At 37.1% G+C, this 24871-nt stretch overlaps 1 protein-coding gene across 1 annotated transcript; it reads right to left on the bottom strand.

Moving 5' to 3' along the window:
• Positions 1 to 11439: 11439 nt before the first annotated feature.
• On the bottom strand, positions 11440 to 16066 carry LOC105233444 (anosmin-1). The gene is made up of 7 exons (XM_011215536.4): positions 15888 to 16066; positions 13352 to 14031; positions 13159 to 13277; positions 12884 to 13077; positions 11905 to 12257; positions 11777 to 11843; positions 11440 to 11713 (listed from the first exon to the last, which is right to left on the bottom strand). The coding sequence occupies exons 2-7, from the start codon at positions 14011 to 14013 to the stop codon at positions 11540 to 11542; spliced, it is 1569 nt and encodes a 522-aa protein (XP_011213838.2). The 5' UTR covers positions 14014 to 14031; positions 15888 to 16066; the 3' UTR covers positions 11440 to 11539.
• Between the last annotated feature and the right edge of the window lie 8805 nt (positions 16067 to 24871).

Below are 24871 nucleotides of genomic sequence, written 5' to 3'. Positions count from 1 at the left end.
GATATAGATGTGGCTCGTTAATAGTATGTGTAATTGGTAAAATTTGATAAAACCAGGTCGGTACCCCTCAACTCTTATATTTTAGAATAAAATTTTGCCAGAACCTGAAGGAATTTCTCGAATTGTACGAATTAAATATTGTTCTAAGAAACTGCTTATTTGCCATATATATGATTAATATCATCAGTAACAACATACACCTTCTTGAATCGTACGTATTTAGGCACTTGAAGTTAAATATTAGAACTGTTGTAAAATTCTGTGAAAGTTGCAAGTTTCGAATTTCTGAGGAACAGAACTTTCAACTCGTTAATTCCACGTGTTGCGTTGATAAATTATATCACCTCAATAATTTATTGCACTTTACTAAAATATGGTCAACATACCCATACGGTCACTTACAAATAAACAAATAGCCATCTGTACAAACACATGCATAGCACATATAAATTCATATGAATTTCCACTTCACTCTTCTGCTGGCGACATTAATTGGAATCATTTCGTGGTTGTAGTTTGAGTAGCTAACGGACTGCGACAACAACAAATAACCCCATAGCAGTGTTCAGTAGGCAATTACAAGTATATATGAATGTTAATGTATACATCTATTGGTTTATGTGCATGTGTGTAAATAAATTTATTTGGACTGACCATATATATTGAATTCCTACGTGGCGTATGAGTGATGTTAGGTCAGGGAGGCTACAGTCGAAGTGCATAGCTCGTTACAATATCATACTTATTTGTAGGTATGTATATCCTCTAATATACAGCGTCAACCAATAGAGATGGTGTGGTTTCAACAGCTCCTGACGGACATGTTTGTAGACGGATTTGTTTTAAATTTTGCCAGTGCGTTCAGTAAGGTACATATGTCATTTCACTATGTCTCGTTTCATTTTGGTTCAACATTTGATTATTACGGAAATTCAAGTTTTCGATAATAACATTAATCACAATATTATCTTCCCAGATGAGCCCCCATACAATATTGTCGTTATCGGGGTGTGTCAAATCGTCGTGCGGTCCCCAAACATTGACACATTGATGGCGGCATCATCGGCCCTTATTTCTTTCGAAGTGAGGTATTAAATAACGTTAAAATCAATAGCGAGTATTATAACATGATATCGGCCGACTTCTCTCACCGCCATTAAATCTAATTCCCTATTTCCAAAAACATCGTGTCATAGTTCAGGTCTAAATATGGACATTTACGGGTCGGCCTTTTGCTTAAAAAGTATTCATAAAAAATACTTCCCCAAAGATTTTTAATTAGATTTGGGTCTTTTCGCTGCTTGGTGCCAATTGGAGACTCCAAGCGAAGTCAGGTCCTTCTCCATCTGGTCTTTTCAACAGAGTGGAGGTCTTCTTCTTCCTCTGTTTCCCTCGGCGGGTACTGCGTCGAGTACTTTCAGAGATGAAGTCTTTTCGTCTATTCCGGAAACATGACCTAGCCAGCGTAGCCGCTGTCTTTTAATTCACTGAACTAGGTTCAATGTCATCGTATAGCTCATACAGCTCATCGTTTCGAATGTTCGAAAGGACGCATAAGGCCATCATCCGCAGAATCTTTCTCTCGAACACTCGAAACGTCGAGTAATGAATGGCTTATAGTGTTTTGTTTTTTGTTTGTCGAGAGAGGACTTCTTTCTCAATTGCCCACTCAGTCCGAAGTACTCCTGTCGGCAAGAGTTTTTCTGCGTTGGACTTTCGATGCTGACATTGTTGGTGGTGATCACGCTGGTTTCCAAGATAGACGAAATTATTTACGGCTTCAAAGTTATGACTGTCCAACAGTGACGTGAGGGATCAATCTAAAACAACGATACTTTGAGCCATGAGCACAGACTAGGTGGTTTTCATTGCTTTATGGTGTCGTATTGAAATTATTTTAATTTTAAAATTCTTTAGTAGTTGCGCCAAAGCTATAATGCATTTCACAAATCCAAAGGAATCCAAAGAACTAGAGTTTGATCATTCAGTTTGTCTGGCAGCGTATACCATATAATGTTTCAATCTAAAAAACTTCTTCGGAGATTGTACCGATGCTTTAGAGTGCAATCCATGCCAAATTTCATGAAGATATCTCGCTTCGGTTTGTATGGCCGCTTTATGCTATAGTGGTTCGATATCAGCGGGTGCGAGAAATGAGCTTCTAGGGGAGAAAAGGATGTGTACAAAATTTCAGAGCGATTTCCGAACGGGCAGACGTACAAAAAATTTTTGCACATTTCAAACGAATATGTTCTTACATACCTATATGGATATTCATTTATTTGCTCCTTTCATTTTGTCCGCAAGTGTAGATACGTTGTAGATGTTTCTCACGACTAGGTCTTGGGGCATACTTAATTGTATTGGCTCGTGGCGTCAACCGTTCAGCAGTTATCACGTCATATACTTTGACTCGTGTGAGGAAAAGCTTTATAAGGACATTTTAATCTTCTAAATATTAGCGCAATGCTTCCAGTTACCCTGTCGCTTACGCGAACGGTTGATTTCTATACTTTTGATATGAAATCACTGATCTTCTCTCATAAATTCGGTTGCCGACTTTATTCTAGGTCTTTACGGGTTTCTAAAATGTTTAGTACAAACCAATCAACACTGGTCGATTTAACTACGATTTCGTCATCTATTTCTGTGCAGAGCTTTCTTCTGTGCGAATTAAAGGCAATATCCTTCCGATAAAGAATTATGTAATTATGACATGAATTAGATCCTATAGAGGATCTAAAGAGACATATGTAGATATAATAAAGTAATGTAAGTAAGTAAGTATTTTATGTTTTGGTACGATATTCAAAAATATATGGCATTGTTTTTCATTTAGTTTTCGAAAAACATTGAGTATTAAAAATACATTATGGATCCCCTGCTAAAAGCTTAAGCTTAAGCGGGAAGCCTGATTTAGAGGCTTCAAAAAATGATTTTTTTTGAGGATTTCTTTTAGGAGGGAAAGAAATAAGTGATTAAAGCACAATTTCTAGGATTATAGTTATATACATATTTAAACATCATTCACAAATTTATTGGATACGAAATCTTTGATATTCTGCCTTCGGGAAGCAATTGCCCGATGCATCTCGCATGTGCATTTGTCGACGACGGCGGGCAGGAAGCAGGTAGTAATTCTATCTGAAACAAAAAATTCAAAAAGACTCATATTTTTTAATAATTTATCTCTAATTAACCTAAAAAAATTCCAAAAAAAACTGCAAAATTTTTACAAATATTTAAAAAGGTGGTTTTTACCAAACAAATTTTACTTGATGTTGTTTTAAAAATGTGTACAAACTTGACTCTTTTCTTAGTTTTTAGTTTAAATAGAAGATATTTCGATGCCGAAGATAATAAACTTTGCCCCAATTCCATATGACGTTTAGTTTTTCTCTAGCCTGCCCGCCAGAAAAAAAATCGTAAAAATGAAAACGAGAAATCGCGCGTCAAAGTTTTCGCTTTCTGTCCAATCGCTCATATAATCTGCTAGACGCTTGGACACTATTTTTCCTTTTAGCTTCGAAAATATTTAAAATTCCCATTTAAACTTTGGGGACATACCTCTTAGATTATGTTTTTAAAGAAATTTAAGCAAAAAAACAACTCGATTTTTTGAAGCTTCTAAATCAACAAACCCTTAAGCAATATATTAAATTTTTTTTGCTAATGTAAACTTCATTATATTCTGAACACAATATATTTAGTTTGTTACGAAACACCCAGAAGGAATTGTCGAAGAACACATAAAGTATATGTGCATATATAAATTATTAGCGTGACGAGTTGAAATTTAGAAAATTTTCGTTCGTCTATCTGTCCATCTGTCGGAATATGCGTCCCTCAGTTTTTGAGACATTGATCTGAAGTTTTGTTCACGTTCTTTTCTCGCCAAGAAGCAACCCATTTGTCGGAACCGCCGATATTCGACCACTATAGCAAATCGCCTGCCACACAACAAACACCAATCACTCAATCAAGTTCTTGTAAAACAAAACTAAACTTTGTATACTCTCGCAAACAAAGTGTGCTTAAGGAAGGAGTATTATAGTTTTTGTTCACATAACGGGTTGGATTGCTAAGTCCTAAAAACTAAAAAGAGTCAGATATAGCGGTTATATATACCGAAAGTGCATCAGGTTGACGAGTATAGTTTGAAATTCCAGATGTACTGTCTGTCCCGGTCCGTCCGTCCCCGGTGCAAGCTTGTAACTTGAGTAAAAATTGAGATATCGATGATGAACACTTGGTACACGTTATTTCTTTGGCTCTCATAAGAAGGTTAAAGTTCGAAGAGGGTCAAAATCGGCCCCACTGCCAACACCCATAAAATGGGCCGGAAAACCGAAAACATATAAAGTGTTCATAACTAAGCCATAAAAAAAGATATTACAAGTCAAATTTGGCACAAAGGATGGCATTAGAGAGGGGCATATTTTGGCACGTAGTGCTTTTTTGAAAAAGTGAGCGTGGCCCCGCCCCCTACTTAAGTTTTTTGTACATATCTCGGAAACTAATATAGCGTTTAACCAAAATTTTTTGTCAAACCAAACTCTATAGAGGACTTTCCTTCAGGCATTTCCATATACAGTTCACAAATGGAAAGAAATCGAATAATAACCACGCCCACCTCCAATACAAAGGTTCGTTGAAAAATCACTAAAAGTGCGTTAAACCGGACTAACAAAAAACGTCAGAAACACTAAAAATAGGAAAGGCTGCACCCAGGACTTTTTTTAAAAATTGAAAATGGGCGTGGCGTCGCACACCTTATGGACCCAAAAACCATATCCTCAGGAACTACTCTACCGATTTCATATGAAATTCGGCATATTAATAATTTCTTAACACTTTGATGACATGTACGAAATATGTGGTGAAATCGGTTCAACAACCCACGCCTTCTTCCAATTTATAACGCTATTTTTTGAATTCCATCTGATGCCTTTCTTTGTATAATCTATATGTATGTAATGTACAATTACGGAACTAATGATGATAGGTAAATGACGGATGAATGAAATCTCGATTATCACTTTTATCATGCGAGAGTAATAAAATGTTCGGTGACACCGAAACTTAACCTTTCCTTACTGTTTTTAGTTGACGAAGATATCTTCACGAAATATTGGAAAAGCATTTTATTATCCCAAAATAAGGATAAAATTATACCATTTTTACTTGTTAAACCTGATATTTTTCAAGAAATTTGCAATTGTACGTTTGTACGAGTTTACGAGTATAATACCCTTGTATATCGCATTTGTCTCCGAAAATATTGTTCAGATCGGGCAACTTTAGAATATAGCTGCCATGAAAATTGGCTGACCAAAATCCAGATAAATATATACACTTTTATGCTATAAAAATGTACCTGTAAAGAGTATAAAAGTGTCGCTGACGTGTTTTCTTGATTTTATGTTTTGAACGGTTTTAGTTCGAGTTTTCGATTTTCCATGCCATATTAAGGAGTAACATGGGTTTCCTCGAGCAAAACACGGCTTATTTTCGATATATATTTTCCTATAAAAATAAATACTATGTTTTATTCAAACTTTTCATTATTCCAAAGATACATCTTACTAATTTTTCAGTAATTTTTTCTGAGAATTTCAAAAGAAAATCTTCAAAACTCTGCCGTCATTTCCGGCACTCGTAAAAAGTGTCTCTGCGTTTATAGTAGAACTGGTTATAGGATGACTAAAAGTAAAAAGGAAAAGATATGTGTTTTAATTACGACCATGTACTAGACGAAGGAATAACAAAAAAAAAGTTAAAGGTTTATTTTTTATTAGGCATGTTTTTATTTTGGTAAAAATTGGTAGAATTTTTGTTCAATAGTTGTAAATGAGCAAAAAAAAAATATTCGCTCAAGACCTTGTAAATTACATCTCAAATACCTGTGTAAATTTTCATTTAGTTTGGATAAGTAGTTCTCGGAAAATCTGTGACCAAGCGATTTTGTAGAACACAAAGTTTCCGAGTTTAAAAGTTTGTAAATAATGAATATAATAGGTTGTGAATTTTTTGAGGGTTAGGATTTTCATGCATTAGTATTTTGACAGAGTCACGTGGGATTTCAGACACTTGGTGTTCAAAGAGAAAGATGACTCAGTATGCTTTGACATTCAATCATGAATAGAATTTTACTAACGAGCACACGCTTGCTGCAAATCATTGAATTTTATTACCAAAATCAGTGTTCGGGTTCGAAATGTGTTTCGCAGGCTGCTTGTATTTGTTCAGCGATGCGGTGCTCATTTCTGGTTGAATGGCTACGTAAATAAGCAAAATTGCCGCTTTGGGTGGGGGGACGAGCAACCAGAAGCCGTTCAAAGAAACTGCCCATGCAATCCCGAAAAAAATGCACTGTCCTTGGTGTGGTTGTGTTACGCTGGTGGAATCATCTGGACCGTAATTTTGTTTTCAATATGCTTGTTGGACCGCAACGTTTACGGTGTAATGGCGAAGTCGCTAATCGTTTCGATGCTAAACAAACTTTTTGGTTTGCCAAAAATGGAAGCGAACTGAACTGTGGTTGAGCATTGTGGTTTCAACAAGATGGCGCTCACATGCCACACCAGCTCTTCGCGATTCTATGGCCAGTTTGAGAGGAAAAACTTTCGGACAACAATGTCATCTCAAAGAAATGGACCCGTAAGGTTGGCCACCAAGATCATGCGATTTAACGCCTTTAGGACTATTTTTTGTGGGGCTCGTAACGTCCAAAGTCTACAAGTCTACCAGAAATAAAGCCAGCAACTATTCCAGCTTTGAGAAGGACACCATTTAGAAGAAATTCGGGCTATTCCGGCCGGGGAAATGCTCGAAAAACGTTGCCCAAAATGGGACTTTCCTCCCGAATGGACCACCTAAGGACGCAGCCGCGGTCAACATTTAAATGAAAATTATCTTCAAAAAAGTAAATAGTCATGAAACCAATCTAACGTTTCAAATAAAGAACCGATGAGATTTTGCAAATTTTATGCGTTTTTTTTTAAAAAAAGGGTTTTTTGGTTTTGGTGGTGGTTGTTATGAGTAAGTTGTTGGTTTGTTGTTTTTTGTTTGTTTTTTAATAAGGGTGTTGGGTTGTTATTCAAAGCTCTTTAAAAACATCACCCTTTATTTACAAAGTACATTTGGTTCCTGGACATCGGGTAGTCGGTTGTTAGAACGACGATTTATTTATACATCTGTATCCATGAATTTATGTACGTGTGTACACATGTACAAATAAATAGCTTAGCCGCTTCGAATATGTAGCCCTCTGCCACAACGTCATGCCAAGCGGATTAATTAATTATCGATGTGGTTTTGTATTTTGCTCGCCAGCCTACACACACCACATACAAACACTCATCCGCTCATACAGAGATAATATTTGTTGGCATTTGAGTGGCATGAAATTTTAATATGGCATATTGTCGGATGTTTTTGTGCAACAGTCGGCCATACTGTGGCTGATGAGCGACGAGATTATTTATTTGTAGGCACTTCAGTATTCTGCCGCCACTCCTGCTGATTCCTTTGCTGATATATGCCATTAAAGCAATTTGTTTGTAAAATTTACAGTTTATTCGATTTATTAAATTTGTAATATGAACACACCGAAGAAGTCACTAATTAGTTAATTACAATTAATAATGTTCATCGCATATTTTCATGGCAATATTTATGTATGTAATCAATTAGTGTTTGCAAAACTTTTTTCAAGCGCTTCTCAAAATTGCTCAATTTCAACGTATAAAAGCGATGATAATTTTAATGAGTTAGTTCCTTTAAAAATACATGTTTTTTTTCATTGATTTATTTTAAACTTCTTGATTTCATATAGTAGTGTGGTTTGTTTAATAAAATGAAACTAACCGCAAAGCTGTAATTTTGAATGTTTAAAGTTCTTCTCAAAAGGTCTATGAATAAATAACAGTTATGTTATTTATAGACTATAGTTTTCTTTTGCTAACAGCATAGAAGCCTGAGTTCAACAAAAAAAGAAATATTTTATATTTTTTATTTTCAAAGTAAGTTTCCTTGTGCTTAACGTTTAGCCCGGTCAATTAGCATTTCAAATGAGTGTTTAAGGTCATTTTTCGGAATGCTCAATAGAATACCTGTTGGCCTTTTGCTGAAATGTCCTGAAACCAGTGTCCTTTCATGGGCAATGATAAAGGCTACCAGATTAGGTGAAATAGGGTGAGTGATTAATGGTTAATATGGAGTTTTTGTCAAAAAATCGTGTGAAAAAAGCGTCGACCGATGACACGGCGCATTATCGTGCAACAGGCGCCAGGACCCTGCCTCATGGTATTGTGGTCGAGCACGACGAATGCGTGACAAAAGACGCTTCATAACACCAAGGTAAAACACAGCATTAATCGTTTGGCCAGGTGGGACGAACTCTCGGTGTGCAATACCCTCGGAATCGTAAGAACAAATCGGCATTGTCTTTATTTTTGACTTCTGAAGACGACTTTTTTTTTTGGTGATGGCTCTCGTCCTCACGACCTTTCTGGAATCGCTTAAACCACTCATATACATTACTACGGGATAGGCACTGATCACCATAAACTTTTTTCATCATTTGAAATGTTTCAGTAAACGTTTTCCCAAGTTTAAAACAAAATTTAATATTTGCTCTTTGTTCCAAATGCATTTTACGACCGATGACCAAAAGCTGCTGTCACTTTTTGATCGATAACATCGATTGTAATCCGATTGTCTTAAAATTTTACGAAATGTCAACAAGAGATCAAACTTTTTATTTCATATACCCACCAATAGTGGCGCCACCAGAAACTGTTATATTTAAAAAGTCCTGTTTCTTTTGCAACAGACCTTGTATTGTAAATATCAGGGTTGCATTGTTCCCTAGAAAATTGTCTAGCATAATTTTCTTGATATATGTAATCGAAAATGCTTATTTCTTGCCTCTTCCGCCTCCTTCGACTACTGTCCTATTGGCAATAATGCATTTTCAATAATTTTGGCGCCATGTATTAATATTTTATTAGTCGGAGTCATGGGATGCCACCCATAGAGATCACTACACAATCAGGCTGTTGTCATTGCATACTCATCAAATCTTTTGGTGTCTATTTTATGTCCACTTGAGATAGTTTCCAATTAATTGCGGGTTTTTAAAAAATCTCCTACATTGAATTGCCAAAATTTGCTTTCGGCATGTCTACCAACAATCCAGTTTCTATGCGAAATCTTTCTTGAGTATTTCTTTTGTTTGTGCTTCTACCTCCTTTTCTTCTTTCGATCTCTTTTGTCTATACTTTTTTACGGGTAACTTGTATGCCAGATGTAAAATGCTTTCGAAAAATCTAATCCTGGCGTGCAGTACACATAGTCCAAATTCGAAAGTTTTGGAACTTGTCGGTAATTTTTCAGTCAGATTCTTAAAATCTTTAGATGTGGCTCCACAAATATATATAACACATGCTTGTTGATTTGGTATCAGTTACAGCATTGCACACTTTGCCATCGACCATTGTCATTTTAAATATATGTATGTTCAAAGAAATATTTGTTTTTTGACATTTTCTTCAACATAACTTATCTCCTCTTTTGTTACATCCACAGATTCTTTAACAAATCAAAGCCTACTCAGAAACACATAGCAGTCTGTCTTTGCGGCATCTTCGAAACTATGCTTATATTTAGCCTGTTGCGATCCGTCTTAACCCCATTTACAAATTATTTTAAAGAAATTCCTTTCATTATTGTTAAGGGAACAGAGAATTCCTTCAGTCGCTATAGATAAGCGCGTAATTGTGTTATCAATTAGGCTTTGTAAACTGTTTCCGCACAGGTGATAGGTGATAAAAATATTGTAGATAGAAACAGCAATCAACGAATAGCTATTTCTCTGCTCGCAAAAGTAAAAGTAACGAATGTAATACTATACAAGACAGTACACAAAAACGGGTGATCCAAGTAGGGGTACTGTTTTCAAAAGCCTTTTTTGACAAGAGCTGCCAATTTATCTAGAAAAAAACAACGGTTTGGTGTGGTTTATGGGCGGGTGAAATCAATGGTTCATATGCATCAAAAATGATTAGAAAAAATTATGGCAACGTAACCGTCAACCGTTATCGCGGCATGATAACCGACTATTTGATGCCTGAAATTAAAGCTCGTAATCTCGGCGGTATTTCCAACGAGTCGCATCAATCAATGTATTTGTTGAGAGAACATTTCGGTTGGCAGATAATTTCACGATTTGGGTATGTATTAACTGGTAACCAAAGTCATGTGATATCACACCGTTAAACTTTTTACTGTGGGAATATGTAAAGTCTAAAGTTTATGCGGACAATTCCGCTTCGATACAGGCCTTGAGAAAAACACCACGCTTGTCATTCGCCAGCTGCCAGTCGAAATACTGAGCCCAGTCATCGAAAATTGGACTCAACGAATTGACCACCTAAAATCTAGCCGCAGCCAATATTTGAAAGATGAAAAAGAGAGAGGACGAAATGCTGGAGCTTGACAAGCTGGGGTAATGCTCGAAAACTCTACGAAAAGATGCGGCGACTAACAGAAGACCGGAGCATACTCTTGTAGAACCTCTAGAGGTGATCTATATGATGCCCAGAGCGTACTAAAATGTGTTCCCTTCTCCAGCTTGCTGAATGGCAGTGAAAGCATTATGCCAGGATAACGCGAATCCGATTCCCCAATCGATGACGATAGAGCAGACGTTCAATTGCTCAGCCATGAAGAAGATCGAAAGCAATTACCCGTCTGAAGAACAAAAAAGCGGTGGGGCCGATGGATTGCCGTCCGAGATATTCAAACGTGGCATAAGGAGCATGCATCAGCTTTTTTGGAAAATATGGTCGAACGAAAGCATGCCCAGCATTAAGTGTGCTCTACTCAATCCACAAGAAGGAAGACCCCACAATCTGCGCCGACTACTGTGAGATAAGCCTCGTCAACATCGCGTATAAGGTCTGTTGAGCGTATTGTGGAAAAGATTAAAGCGCACCGTCAATAAACTGATTGGATCTTATCAGTGTGGCTTTAGGCCTGTCAAATCAAGAATTTATCAGATATTCACCATGTGCCAAATATTGGAAAAAACCCGTGAAAGAAGATTCCACACACACCATATCTTCGTCGATTTTAAAGCTGCTTTTAACAGCACTAATAGGAGCTGTCTTTATGACTGTGTAAACTGACTTTGGACGAAATTTTCCTGTCAAACAAAACGTCGTCGCATTCGTGACTAGGCTCCCACGTGCCTGTTGACAGTCATAACTTCGAAGTCGTAGATAATTCCGTCTATCATGGAACCAGTATCAACACCAACAACAGTATCAGCCTATCTCTTGCCAACAGGTGCTACTTCAGCTTAAGTAGGCAATTGAGGAGTAAAGTCCTCTCTCGATGAACAAAAACAAAACTTTATAAGTCACTCACTATAAATATATGGTAGGCCAGTTAATTTATTGTAAAATCGTAATAAAAAGAACTTATTCTAAACTCAATAATAATTATTATATGTATAATAATTGAACACGTTAGACTAACATTTTAAAGTCTCTTTTGGAAAGCGATTTTTGAAGGCCTCACATTTCGGTGTCGTAAATGAAAAATAACTATTCACCGCACGTGCTGACTCGCCGAAAGAGTTGGATCTGTAAGCTTTGAGCACATAAGTGGTATCAAATTTTAGTCTGTCAAATTCCACAGCATCTTGCTGCGAATCAAAAGAATAACGTTTTTTAACTCAGCGTAAATTTCAACAATTTGAAATGCTCACCTTCACCCTTATCGCGCTGTATTCTCGCTGCTCACAATTGCTTTCTTTTGGACATAATTCGTAAACCCTGAATAAACAAAAAATTTTCTTGGATTTATATTCGAAATTGATTTTCCATCTCCACTCACTTTTCTTTGTGTGGTAAAAATCCCGTTATGTGTACAATCATGCCAAACTTACGACTAAACCGATAATTGACTTCATATCCTTGAACAGTTGATACTGCTAATGTAGTTGGCTTGGGCGCTCTTTCATTGGTTCGTGATAAGGGGTTTTCACTGTTGGTGTCAATAGTCTGTTCTTGTTCATGGCCGTGATGCGAACACCTGAGTGGTCTGTAGGGCTCCGCAGGTTGGGTCGTGTTATAGAGTACTGAGCACTTGTCAGACTTCAAACGTCGACTGCCATTTATGGATATGGACTGGACTTGAATGTAGTAGCTGGACTCAGGCAAAAGTTCCTTTATTTCGAAATAGTGTGCCTAATGGTGAGAACAGGTAAAGTGAAAAAATTATTTAAAACTATTTATTATACGAGTATATAGAACAAAACTCAATTGTGATAAGAAATCAATGTAACTGGCTTAAGGAGCACATATATATGCATATCTATTGAGGTTTGCTTGCTTTCAATTAATAACTTTTAAGTTCTGCAAGCAGTTTCTGTGCTGATGTTTTCGCCCAAATCAACACTAAAGTAGTTTACTTGATGCGGTAGCGCCTTTTAGGAACATGCGACCGTCCTTAGCCCCTTATAAATTTTAGTAATCCGTTTCCGGATTAATGATTGACGGTTTAGTTCTCTTGTCCACTTATTGTTTACTATTGGACAGCTTCTCCTTATAGGAACTCCGCGAGCTTTGACCAACCGCCAGGAATTTTGCATAATGCATATACATAACTGTGACTGTACACCGTTTTCTCACCATCGGGAATCTGTAACAAAACCTAATATATCTTAATCTAAGTATGCCATCAGCAATTACACCAACATTCAGAAGGTTTGTTAACACTGCTCTGATGTAAAAAGGAGGTTCGGTGGGCAAAAAACAGAAATGTGTGGGAACTTTATTCTAAAAACTAATAGTAGGTTCGATTAAGCACTTACATCTTTGACGTATGTTTCATTCGTTATAACTGATTCATCGTTATTTCTCACATAGAGCGACCATATGACTTTATACTTTTCAATCGGCAAATTCGACTTTGATGGGCACCAAGCAATTTTCACCTTATAATGGTGACCATTAAAAATGGCGGAAACTACTTGCACATCAGCGGGAGACTTGGGAGGCTTGGGATCTATTAAATTGAAGTATAATACATATACAAATAATGTTAAGCTAGAATGGATGCATACAAGTAAAGGAAGCTGATACTCACTATGCGTTAAGCGAAATACTTTGGAGGGTTCAGAATAGCCACGAAAACCGTATGCATTAATTGCCGCAACACGCGCTTGATACCAGTAACCAGGTTTAAGATTAAACGATATATCAATTCTATAAAGGTGAGAAAGAAAATTGGTAGTTGGAGTACAACTTTACGGTATAATTCTTTGGTTAGGTTAGCAAACCTTTTGCTGCGTGCATCCGAAATCTCAGCAATTTTCTCCACCAGTTGACATTGCCACGGACTAAGCTTTCGCTCAGCGTAGGATACGCCGAAATGATACCGCACTTCCACATGACAATAATAAGTAGAATTTGCTGAAGATTCAATTCTAATTTCCACCTTATTTCCGCGCCCCAATTTGGAGTATATGATTTTCGGTATTGGTGGCAACAATGCATCCTCCCGCACGTCGATCGCTTCGACGCAAACCGGTCCGCAGCCAATGTCGCAACACTTCTGCACCAAGGGACAGTCGGAGTCGTACAGGCAGTTGTCGAAGCAGATCAGCTGCTGTAATGGCGAGAGTTCGGGTAGTGTAAAATTTCTCTTGTTCGGGCAGAAACCGCGTCGTGGTTCACGATAAATGGACGCTTGGCACTGTTGAAAACAGATTTGCGGATCTTCCATGGTAGTCCTCACACTATCGACCGAACATTTGGCATTACATTGTAGCTCCACAATTTTATCCTTCACATCAATGGCTGAGCAGTGTTGAATAGCTGCCGCGTTATAGTGCGAGACGTGAGCGAGCTGCTTGCCCAAAATGTGCTGAACATATTGTAACAGGAAAAGTATAGTCCAAATAGAGGTGGACACAGGGTTAACTGAGAGCGCATTATCCATTTTCACAGTAGATAACGGCTGCAGATAAAAGAGATGACTTTAAAGTATTATACGAGTTCAAATATATTACGTATCGTATAAAACATATTATGCAGTTCCTCTAAATAAAAAATAAACTAATTAACCTATAGAGAACACTCTTAAGCTACATAGAAGTTTCTGTCGTTTGATACTTAGTAACTAGTTTTGCTATACTCTACTTATACACAAAACAAAAGTCTAACAGATTTAGAAAAATGAATTTATGTTCTTTAAGAACGAGTGTTTTAGCTCGTTGCTCGCCGGTGCAAGCCTTTTGAATGGCCTCTACGACTGCATAACGCTTTCCTTTCATGGGCAAATGCATTTTTCCGAAAAGGATGAAATCGCACGGTGCCATATCAGGTGAATACGGTGAGTGGTTAATGGTTAAAATGTGATTTTTGGCCAAATAATCGGTCACAAGCGTCGATCGATGAGAGCAATTTTTGGTCGTCAGTCAATTTGTGCGGAAAAAAACGTGCACACACCTTTCGTAATCCCAAATGTTCGGCCAAAATGCGATAAATCGGTGTTTTGGAAATGTTCAATTTCATTCCCATGAATTTCAATGATGATTTCGGCACAGTTTCGATGGAATTTCCGATGATCACGAATTTGATTGGTCCACATGTTGATCGTCATTTATGTCCTCACGACCACTTTAAAAACGTTAAAACCACTCGTGCACTCTTCTACGGGATAGGCTATGATCGCAATAAACTTGTTTCATCAATTGAAACGTTTCGGTAAAAGTTTTACCAATTTTAAAATAAAAGTTAATGTTAACTCTTTGTTCGAAGCTCATTTTCGCACCGATAAAACAAACATACTGACACTTGAAACGCAATCCAATGAAATGTCATGAAATTCTCACTGGACAATCGATGAAGATAGCAGATTCTAACGCACCAGTCGACATATAGATGGCGCCACCAGGGGGCGCTAGATTGAAAAAAGTCTTATTTACTTTGAAAAACACCTTGTATATGCTTAAGCTAAGTTATTTTGGATTCGAATGCTGATCTAGAGATTTGTTCAGCAGTTTAATTTCCATTCCCCACAGCTGATGGAATATCAGAAGGTATGAGCACCCAAGTGTTTAAGCATCTACCTTGAAACGCGGGACAAACAAGAATGAAGCGTAAAAATGTTTCACCTCGTCTTTTACCAGGCAGCTTCTGAAGCTTGCGCCCGGTAATATGCCCAATTTTTTAGCATGGATAGCGCAATGGTCTGTTACTCGTAGAACTGCCGCAACTGGAAAAAGGCTAGCCTTACAAAGGCTTACCGAATCACTTACGCTTGATCTAGGGTTAAGAGAATCTTGCGACAAGGCACGAACTTATAGTGGCCCAACGCTGACCAAGCGCTCGCGAAGCTCGACTATATAGTAGTAGAACACACGAGGAGAGGAGAACAACGACCCGATCCCATTCTACAGATTGAATGAAATAGAAGATGACGAGCAAAATTTCAGATCGATAACTTAAAAACCAAGGAACTAGTTCGCGTACATACAAAAATACGGACGGACAGACAGTTTGTCATGGCTTAAAGTAGTTCATCGTCCTAATTTTTTTTTATATATTTATGTATATAGGTATGCATTTTATAGAGTCTCCGACTTTTTCCTCGTGATGTTACACCCAAACTTCATATTCCCTATTCATTAAAAATTAATATTATTGTATTCATCAAGATGCCAAATTGAAAATTAATTTTTTTCTATTGACAAATATTTGTATCAATAATTTTAATATACTATAATGTTGTATAAACAAACTGAAGAGAAATACTGGAGTATATGTATCCTGAAAAGTATGAAACGCAAAACACTAGCAACACTTGATTACCCAGTTCCGGAAATAGGATTATATGTAAGTTTTTTAACAGCGCACTAAATTGCAGTTTTATGTGCGATTGTTACTAGATGCACCCGCGACACTCAACACGCAACGTAAGAGAAGCAAAACTAAAGACTAAATGCGGATCAAGTGGTGTGTCGGCTCGTCGCTCTGTTGATCTCTGATCGAATGTACAAGATTGACGATCGAATTGAAATTTCGCGAGTGCAGCCATTGCGCTTTCCATTGCAATTCATTTCGTCTCGCAGAGAGTGTGGGAAGTGGCCTGCGAATATCTCTAGCACGTTAAAGAAATTGGCGCGAGCATTTAGCTCAGATGTTTATATGTGTATATACAAACTTTATTACATACAAGCATACCCCAGTTGCATTGTAGACATAACAGCTGCTCATTGATACCCATATTTATACTTATTTTATGCGATTAAATTCGTTTAATTCATGCACTTTCATTATCACTTTTATGTAGATTTGTATGAAGGTCTTATGTTCACTTGAAGCTATGTGTGAAGGCATGTGTATAAGTATGTTTGTACTATGTACATGGCATAAGAGATATTACTGATACTATTCGATGTCACTGTACCACGAGGCTGATAAGAAAGACGCGCACTGCTTGCGGAATCAAGACGACAATACATTTACATATGTATGTACAAACATATTATACATACCATGCATATGTATGTATGCACTTACGAATAGACGTATTAAACACTTCTAAGTGTACATACTATGTATATACCGGATATATATATTTTTTTCTACAAATAAGTACATATGTAGTTCTCCAAATTGCACCAGCTTTTAACAATGTGAAACCTCTTAAAGTTGCACAATGGCAAAGCAAAATAATTGTAGTCGTACAAAACTCAAATGTGGATTAGAAGATCACTCGAGTGAGCATGGGTCCTCTCTAATAGATTCCTTAACTGAAACCGGAAAGTCTTCTATTTAATAGTTCTACTAATGTGCTAAAAGCACTTAAATCTTAAATGAATTACTCGTACTCCACAAATTTATATTTGTTGGGTAGGATGATACATCAGGCCAAAGGTGTCAATTATACCCTGAACAGGCCATATTAAGTAAGACTGGAAGGAAGCCTTGGAAATCCGATAAAATGTATACTATACTTATAAATTATGAGCTGATTCGACTGATTGTCTGTCCGTCTGTTTATATATCTGAAGTTTGGCACACAAACTAAAACCATTATATATAGTACATGAACGTTGGGCTAGGATATCGACCAAATATTACCTATTTTTCCCAATACCACGTACTGGTAACATGTCACATACTAAAAAACGAATCATATAGAGTAAAGTCAGTCGGATATTCGAAAATCCTGATATTAGTTATATGGAGGGTAAGTCTAGTTTCCGCTCAAATTTACATATTTATTTTTGGCACAAAGATACACTGTTATGAATAAAGCATGCCAGCTAATTTTCATTGAGATAACTCACAAATGGCCGATACGTGCGGTAAAAAGTCAACCAGAAGTTCGATTATCTTTATATTAAATATATGGAGACTAAGGGAAGTATTGGTCCGATTTGTCCCGATTTTGACATACAGACAAACCATTATAAGAGCAGGATTATCCCCTAATTTCTATTATATATCTCACACATTGGCTGATATTTTCGATCAATAGACATAAAATATGAAAAAAATCAACTTACAAGGTATGTCGAAATCGGTCAGTTTTGCCTGGACTTGACAAAAAGTAGACGGTGGCAACCACGCCATCGACATTTAGTGCATAAGCTTTACATCCCGTTATATTAATTGCTTTGACGCATTTGTGTTCTGGAAACTGAACAAATCAGAGGGTATCTTAAACTTATTAGAAGGCGGGGCCCCGTTGTTGTCCGCTTTTCCATTTTTTCTCACAGCGTGACACTATTGCGACTCCCTGTACCAAATATGAGTTTTATATCTTAAATCGGTGCTTAGTTATGGCACTCGTCAGTCGGGTTTTCCGAGACAAAAAAGTGGGCGGTACCAGTAGTACGATTACGTCCATCTTTCACACTCGAAGTTTTGTTTTCTCATACCATCTGTACATTAAGTTTACGTCTTTGACGCATGGTTGTATCAATTACTCAATTTTAGGAGATATGCATTAAACTTACAGAAGTCCCGGATGTCAACTTTTCCAAAATCTCACAGATCCCTTACTACTGCGATATGTATATATAATTCTATATCTCTTTAATTAGTTTTAGGTGATATGTACAACCGTTAAGTGAATAAAACTATTTGTGGGCGTGGCAATGGTCCGATTACGCCATCTAGACAAGCTCGAACAAGTAATTTAGCTGTTTTGGCACTAAGAAGCCCACATACTAAGTTTGATCAATTCAAGTCAAGGGTTTGGTGATCTTGCACGGACGGAGGTATAATGTCCCGTTATGCAGTCTTCTATTTCTTTCTTTAGCTTAGATACCAAGATCTTTATGGTATTTTCAGTACGCCTGTACCAAGGTGTTGTTCCAAGCATTTTAATTTTTTCACGAAATTTTGCCCAGATTATTATTCAAAGCATCGCCACAATCCAAAAAATGTTCAGATCGGAGAAGTATAGTATATAGCTGTCAGACAAACTGATCAATCAAAATCACTTTCTTGTTTGGAAAACTTTCTTATATGATGAGATAATTCATCAAATTTGGAAGGATTATTGCCCGATGCATCGGTGCAATTTTCGAAGAAATTTATCAAATCGGATACAAATCTGTCAAACAAACTGTCGATCAAAATTACGTTCTTGTATAAACCGGTTGATAAACTTTTCGGCTCTATAATTGATTTTATATCTAAATATCAGTAAATATGGGAGACTTCTGATGTAAAGTATTATATACTCATATGAAACGAGCGCGGTGTCTATAGCATAAACTCATACGATCACAATTTCAGCTATTTTCTAATGAATAATGAATAGCTTTTGTATAATAAAGATTTGTAGACACGTCCAAATATTGCAGTAATGGCAACAAATGTGTTCGCTCTCTCTTATTTGTTACTTACAATTATAGCGTTGCAAGGAAATATTTTGACTTTTGCCACGTACAGTTTCGAAAAACAATATCAGTACGTGCACTTTAATGATTTCAAATACTGAAAAATGTGCTTTGAATAACATTTCGAGATATATAAATACATACATATAAATAATATATGTACATACAAATATATGCCCTTTATGTACGCTGTCCGATAAATAACCGACCTAACCATGATGCACGCGACTTTTCAAAATTTTTTTTTTTTTTTTTCTACATAGTCTCCTTGTTACTCCACACACTTCTCCCAGCGATGCTCCCATCTCCGCAACCCTTCCAAATAGTACTTGGCGTCTTTGTCTGCAAAATACGAGTTCACGAAAGAGATTGCCTCCTAATTTGACGAAAATCTCTGGCCGCAGAGCGCAGTTTTAAGTTGAGGAAACAAAAAAAAGTCGCTTGGTGCTAGATCCGATGAATAAGGTGGATGGTCAAGCAGTTCGAACCGCAATTCGTGGATTTTCGCCATGGCGACTGTTGAGGTGTGAGATGGTGCGTTGTCTTGGTGGAACAAGACTTTCTTTTTATGCAAATGTGGCCGATTTTTCGAAATTTCTTCCTTTAGCTTGTCGATAAAAATAATTCCCTGGCTGTCCCAAAAAACACTCGCCATCACTTTCCCAGCCGAATACACAGCTTTAGGTTTTTTTTGGGGCTGGTTCCCCCTTTTCAATCCACTGTTTAGATTGGATTTTTGTTTCGGGCGTATAATGATGAATCCAAGTTCGTCTACAGTTATCAATCGGCGCCAAAACTCGGTCTTATTGCCTCTAAACTGAGCCAACAGAGCGCTGGAAATGTTCATGCGCGCACGTTTGTGGTCTAGCGTAAGCAAACGCGGCACCCAACGCGCGGACAGCTTTCTCATGCCCAAATCTTGGTTTAATATGTGACAAACAGTTTCTTTTGACATCTTCATAATCTCAGCTATTTCCCTAACTTTAATCCGGCGGTCGTCTAGTACCAATTGATGAACTTTAGCGATGTTATCGTTAGTGGTTACAGTTTTTCGAGATATATAAATACATACATATAAATAATATATGTACATACAAATATATGCCCTTTATGTACTACATGGGTTAAAAAGCCTTTGGCCTGTCCGTGAGGTCGGACCATAAATCCAACTCATCTTTGATCTTGTGAAGGCGTATTGCCTTTTTAAAAATAAAAATTTAAGTTACAGCTCGATCTAGGCTAATTTTTTCGTTTTTTCGTTGTTTTGGAAAGATATGTAATTTGGGGATTTTCAAACTAGGCATTTTGAGCTTAACCCAAATTTAAATTTTGGCGAGTAGCTATTAAATATGCACAATTTAGTCAAAAACTTTTTTTTAGATGTGCCGCTAGCTTCACGTTGGGGACCATACATTGAAATTCTTATCCTTGCCATAGAGTCTTATTCGTCAGAATAATCGAAAGAGAGTTCTAAGAGCTGATATTGAGCGTAATTTCATAATTTGACCAAGACGCTGTCTGGATTTATTCCAAACAAATAAAACTTGATTTATTATTTCTCCATTATTCAGGAAGTATGCAGAAGTACCTCATAAACACGGTAGCCAATGACAATAATTTATTAAGATCTATAAACTTATGCATGCGTTTGAACCAGTTGTCGAAGCACTTTTGCTACCTGTATAAAGTATCCTCAAAACATGCCTTCTGAACGCTTCTAACGCATTTTCAGATGTAAAAAATAGTTGACCTCTTAGTTTATTATGTTTGTACTGGAATAAAAAGAAGTCAATCGGTGCCAAGTCAGGACTATACGGAGAATGACTCATCGATGCTTTGAGTGCTCAATAATGCAGTTGATTCAGATCCATTTTCGGCGGTTGGTTTTTTTGATTTCTCGAAAAACAACTGAAAAACAAATGATTGTGTATCACTCAGAATTTACCGTTCTGTGTTGATCTAGTGTTATGGTTACGATATGTTCAGTTTTTTCAAAAAACAGGCATCCAATTGCTTTGAAGAGCTTCATGCGTCAACATCCCATCTTTTGTCAAATTCGGCTTATCTTGAAAATCACATCCAGTCGACTGCTGTTCATTTTCAGTCTCGTACGCATAAATGCACAATTTACCACCTCACATCATGTCATAGAAGTGTTTCGAGACACCACTATCGTTTTTTTTTTAATTTCTCTCGACCAATCTACGCGAGCCTGTTTTTGAGCGATCGACATATTGTGTGGGCTCTAAGGTGAATAAATATTTTTAACATTCAAATTTTGAATGCAATATTGAATGTATGCTGTTAACAGTAATGCCTGTGGTTGGCTCAATGTCGGTAATGAAATATCAGTTTGCGCCCAGCATCTATAGTTTCCGGAACAACAACTCATTTCGGACAACAGCAGCGCAATTCGGATCTACGATTTCGATTCAATTCACCATACCACCGATAAACACTGGTCCTTCATCGCGCCTAATCGGCAAAAAATCAATGAAGTTTTTCGATGAACTCTTGCTGTGTTAATTCCATTTGTTGGCCGAGATGACTATTTTAATATACTCGTACTGTAGGCAATACAAGTCGCGCTCATATGTTCAAACGTTCTGAGTATGATAACATTAAAAATGTCAAATTTTACGTTGTGAGTTGTCGGATTGCAATATACATAGCTTGCCAAGCCTCCGAAATATAAAAGGCAAACTACGTTCATTCATATCTCAGAGGAAGTTAAAATTAAAATTATATTCCTTTGCTATAGCTTTTTTCTTGGATTACACTACTCAACAAAGCTGAAGGAAAAATTTGCGACTGGTGTGCTAAGAGATCTGTGGGTATTTCAGATGTAATAATTACGAATTTGAGTTAAAAAAATTTCCATTACGAACATCTATTTTTGTCAAATTTTTTAATTGGTGATTTTTGGACTACTCCTACGCGTTGAGAAATTTTTTACTATTAGTTTCGATTTCAGCAATCCAAATTAAGCAAGGAACTGCCTGCAAAATTACTTCAAGCGTATAAAATATTGAGATTATTGTCTTTATCATTTCGATATCAACCGCTCCGACAAATGAGCAGCTTCTAGGGGAAGAAGTATACAAAATTTCAGTGCGTTAAACCAAAAACTGAGATACTAATTCACGTATACACAGACACACGGACATGGCTAAATCAACTCAGCACGTCGACCTTTCGTTTATATATAATAAATATATAATATACTTATATTTTATGGGGTCTCCGGCATTTCCTTTTGAGTGTTACAAACATCGTGGAAATATTAATATCACTCTTCGGGGTATAATAAATATCATATCAAAGTGGCTAGGTGTTTTATTCTCAAAGATCTAATATTCACAGATCAAATTGAGAATTTATCTATATACACACATACAGTGGTGGCATTATAATTAGAAACGATATGCTAGAAAAAATCAAAACACTGCATACTTTTTTAAGACGCGCACTGTAAATTATAATCCCCGTTATTCGTAGTGTGGGCTTTGAACGTTATTGTTAAATAAACACGTGACTATTTGCTGATTGGTTATTGAAAAAATTAAAATTATTTCCCGGATTGTGTTTCTTGGCTGGCCACGTAATTAGAGACGCGCAGTTTTTTCTTTTGATTCTTGGATTTTTTTGAACTTAGCGATAAAGTGAGTATACTTCAATTAAACAATGTTCAATTAAAAACGTTTTAATTATCAGAATGGGCCAAAAAGTCATGTACACCCAAAATGAGAGAGTTAATTGTAAGGTGCTATCAAAAGAAGAATTTGTCAATGTCTATCGCACAAAGGTTTTCCTGCTCCAAAAAAACGGTATTTGGAGCTATTCATTTGTATAAAAAACAAAGAGATTTGAAACCCCTACCAGGAAGAGTAGACTACGAAAAACCACTCCAGCAGAAGACCGCATAATTTGTAGAACGAGCAAAAACAACCCTTTCATGACTTCGCGTGAAATAAAGACTAAGTTGGACAAGAAGTGTATGTAGAAATCTCAGCTGGGACGATAAGAAGGCGTCTACAGGAGTCGGGACTTCGTGGGTGCATTGCGCAAAACACCGCTTGTATCAAAAAAAAAAAAAATATTGAGAAGCGGTTGCTATTTGTAAAGGAAATGGTGAAGAAAAATCCCGAACACTAGAATAGAGTTCTCTGGAGTGACGAATCTAAGTTCAATTTAATCCAGTCCGACCGAAAATCATATGTAAGATGTCCTCCCAACATGGCGTTGAACCCCAGGTACACTGTGAAAACAGTAAAACATGGTGGCGGAACTGTTATGGTTTGTGGAGCCTTTTCTTCTCGTGGTGTTGGCCCAATTGTGCTTGTTCAAGGGATAATGGACCAACATCAATATAAAAACATTCTGGAGAATGTAATGGAAACGTATTCCTTTGAGAACATGACAGTCCATTACATTTTCCAACACGAAAATTACCCTAAACATACTTCAAGGTTAGTGAAAAGCTGGCTTTCGGATAAAAATATTGATTGAAGTCCTGATCTCAACCCAATTGAAAATTTATGGGCAATTGTGGAACGAGATCTTAAGGAAAAAAACCACGAAATAATGACGAGTTGATTCAAATGGTTCAACAAAGTTGGAACAGCATATCAGTGCAAATACATATGCCAACAATTAATCCAAAGTTTACCGCGAAGGCTACACAATCTTGTTAAAAATAAGGGATATCTAACAAATTACAAAACATTAATCAATTTTTCCAGTTTTATATAAATATTTTTAAGTTTTTACCGTCGTTTTTAATTATGAGACCACCACTGTATATGTAGGTACACCTTCTTATTCCAGCTTCAGACATGCCACATTCTACTAGCAACACCAACTTTCGCAATAAATTACGAAAATCCAAGAAGACAAAAATGTCAAATTGATAAGATTTAGGATATTGTATTGGCGAAACACGTCAACCTGCCGGCATCTCCCAAAACTGCCTATAGCAATACCCAAGCCTACAAGTATGGACTACGAGTATACGAGTATATTGAACTTGCAAAGTTACGACTGCTTACTTTGCTTTGCGGCTGCGGTTCGGTCGTCAATGCTATACAACATTGGCAACAACTTGGCCAATTCGTAAGGATGCAACAAATGGTGGTCGAACCACCATGGCGAGGGAAGAAGGTGGTACGTGTTTGTAGGTGGCGGAGGCAAGAGCTGCAAATTAAAAATGGCCACATTGATGGCGATGCCAAAATTTTGCGATTTAGGTCACAAATACTCGCACACCCAGACATAACTCTGCCTGAATGCTTGTGTGGGGGTTGATTGCGGCACTGCTAAGTTGGCGAAATGTGTGCTGTTAGCTCGTGAACTACATACATCTAAGTATGTATATACACATATGTGTTCGTTTGTATGTAGGCCACAGGCTCGACCACTTTTATATTAGCTAGTCAATAAATTGACATCGATAAACGCTTCTATAGTCAATGAGTGTATCAAAAGGGGCGCCCGCATTGTGAGAATTTATTGAGGGAGCCCACTTTACATTGGCTTTATTGGTTCGCAAAGTTCATAAAACTCATAGCCCCATACATATACATAGATATGTTGCGCTCGTGGGCGGAATTAATTTAAAGCGCGATATTGTAAGATTTTAGTTATACACATACACTAGCGTTATCTATCGAACGATATGTTTGCTTAACCCCGTCCTCACAGCTGGACGTGTGCTGACACTCTGGCGACATGTTGTAACCCCGTACTAGCTGTAACTAAATTAAATTTCTAATGCATCTAATTAAGTGTCCAGCTGTGCCTACAAATTAATTGAGGATTAATTGATATGTCACAAAATCTATGACTATGGCATACTACTACAGCAGCAACTGAAATTGCATTAATTACTACTACTGAAAAGTGACTAACAGCCCTACAAGAAACTGCTACCCTACAGGA

Source organism: Bactrocera dorsalis, chromosome 4, assembly GCF_023373825.1.
Source record: "Bactrocera dorsalis isolate Fly_Bdor chromosome 4, ASM2337382v1, whole genome shotgun sequence".
In the NCBI taxonomy this organism is placed as follows: Eukaryota; Metazoa; Arthropoda; class Insecta; order Diptera; family Tephritidae; genus Bactrocera; species Bactrocera dorsalis.
The sequence above is the reverse complement of the archived record's forward strand: the minus strand, read 5'-3'. Positions and strand labels throughout refer to the sequence as shown.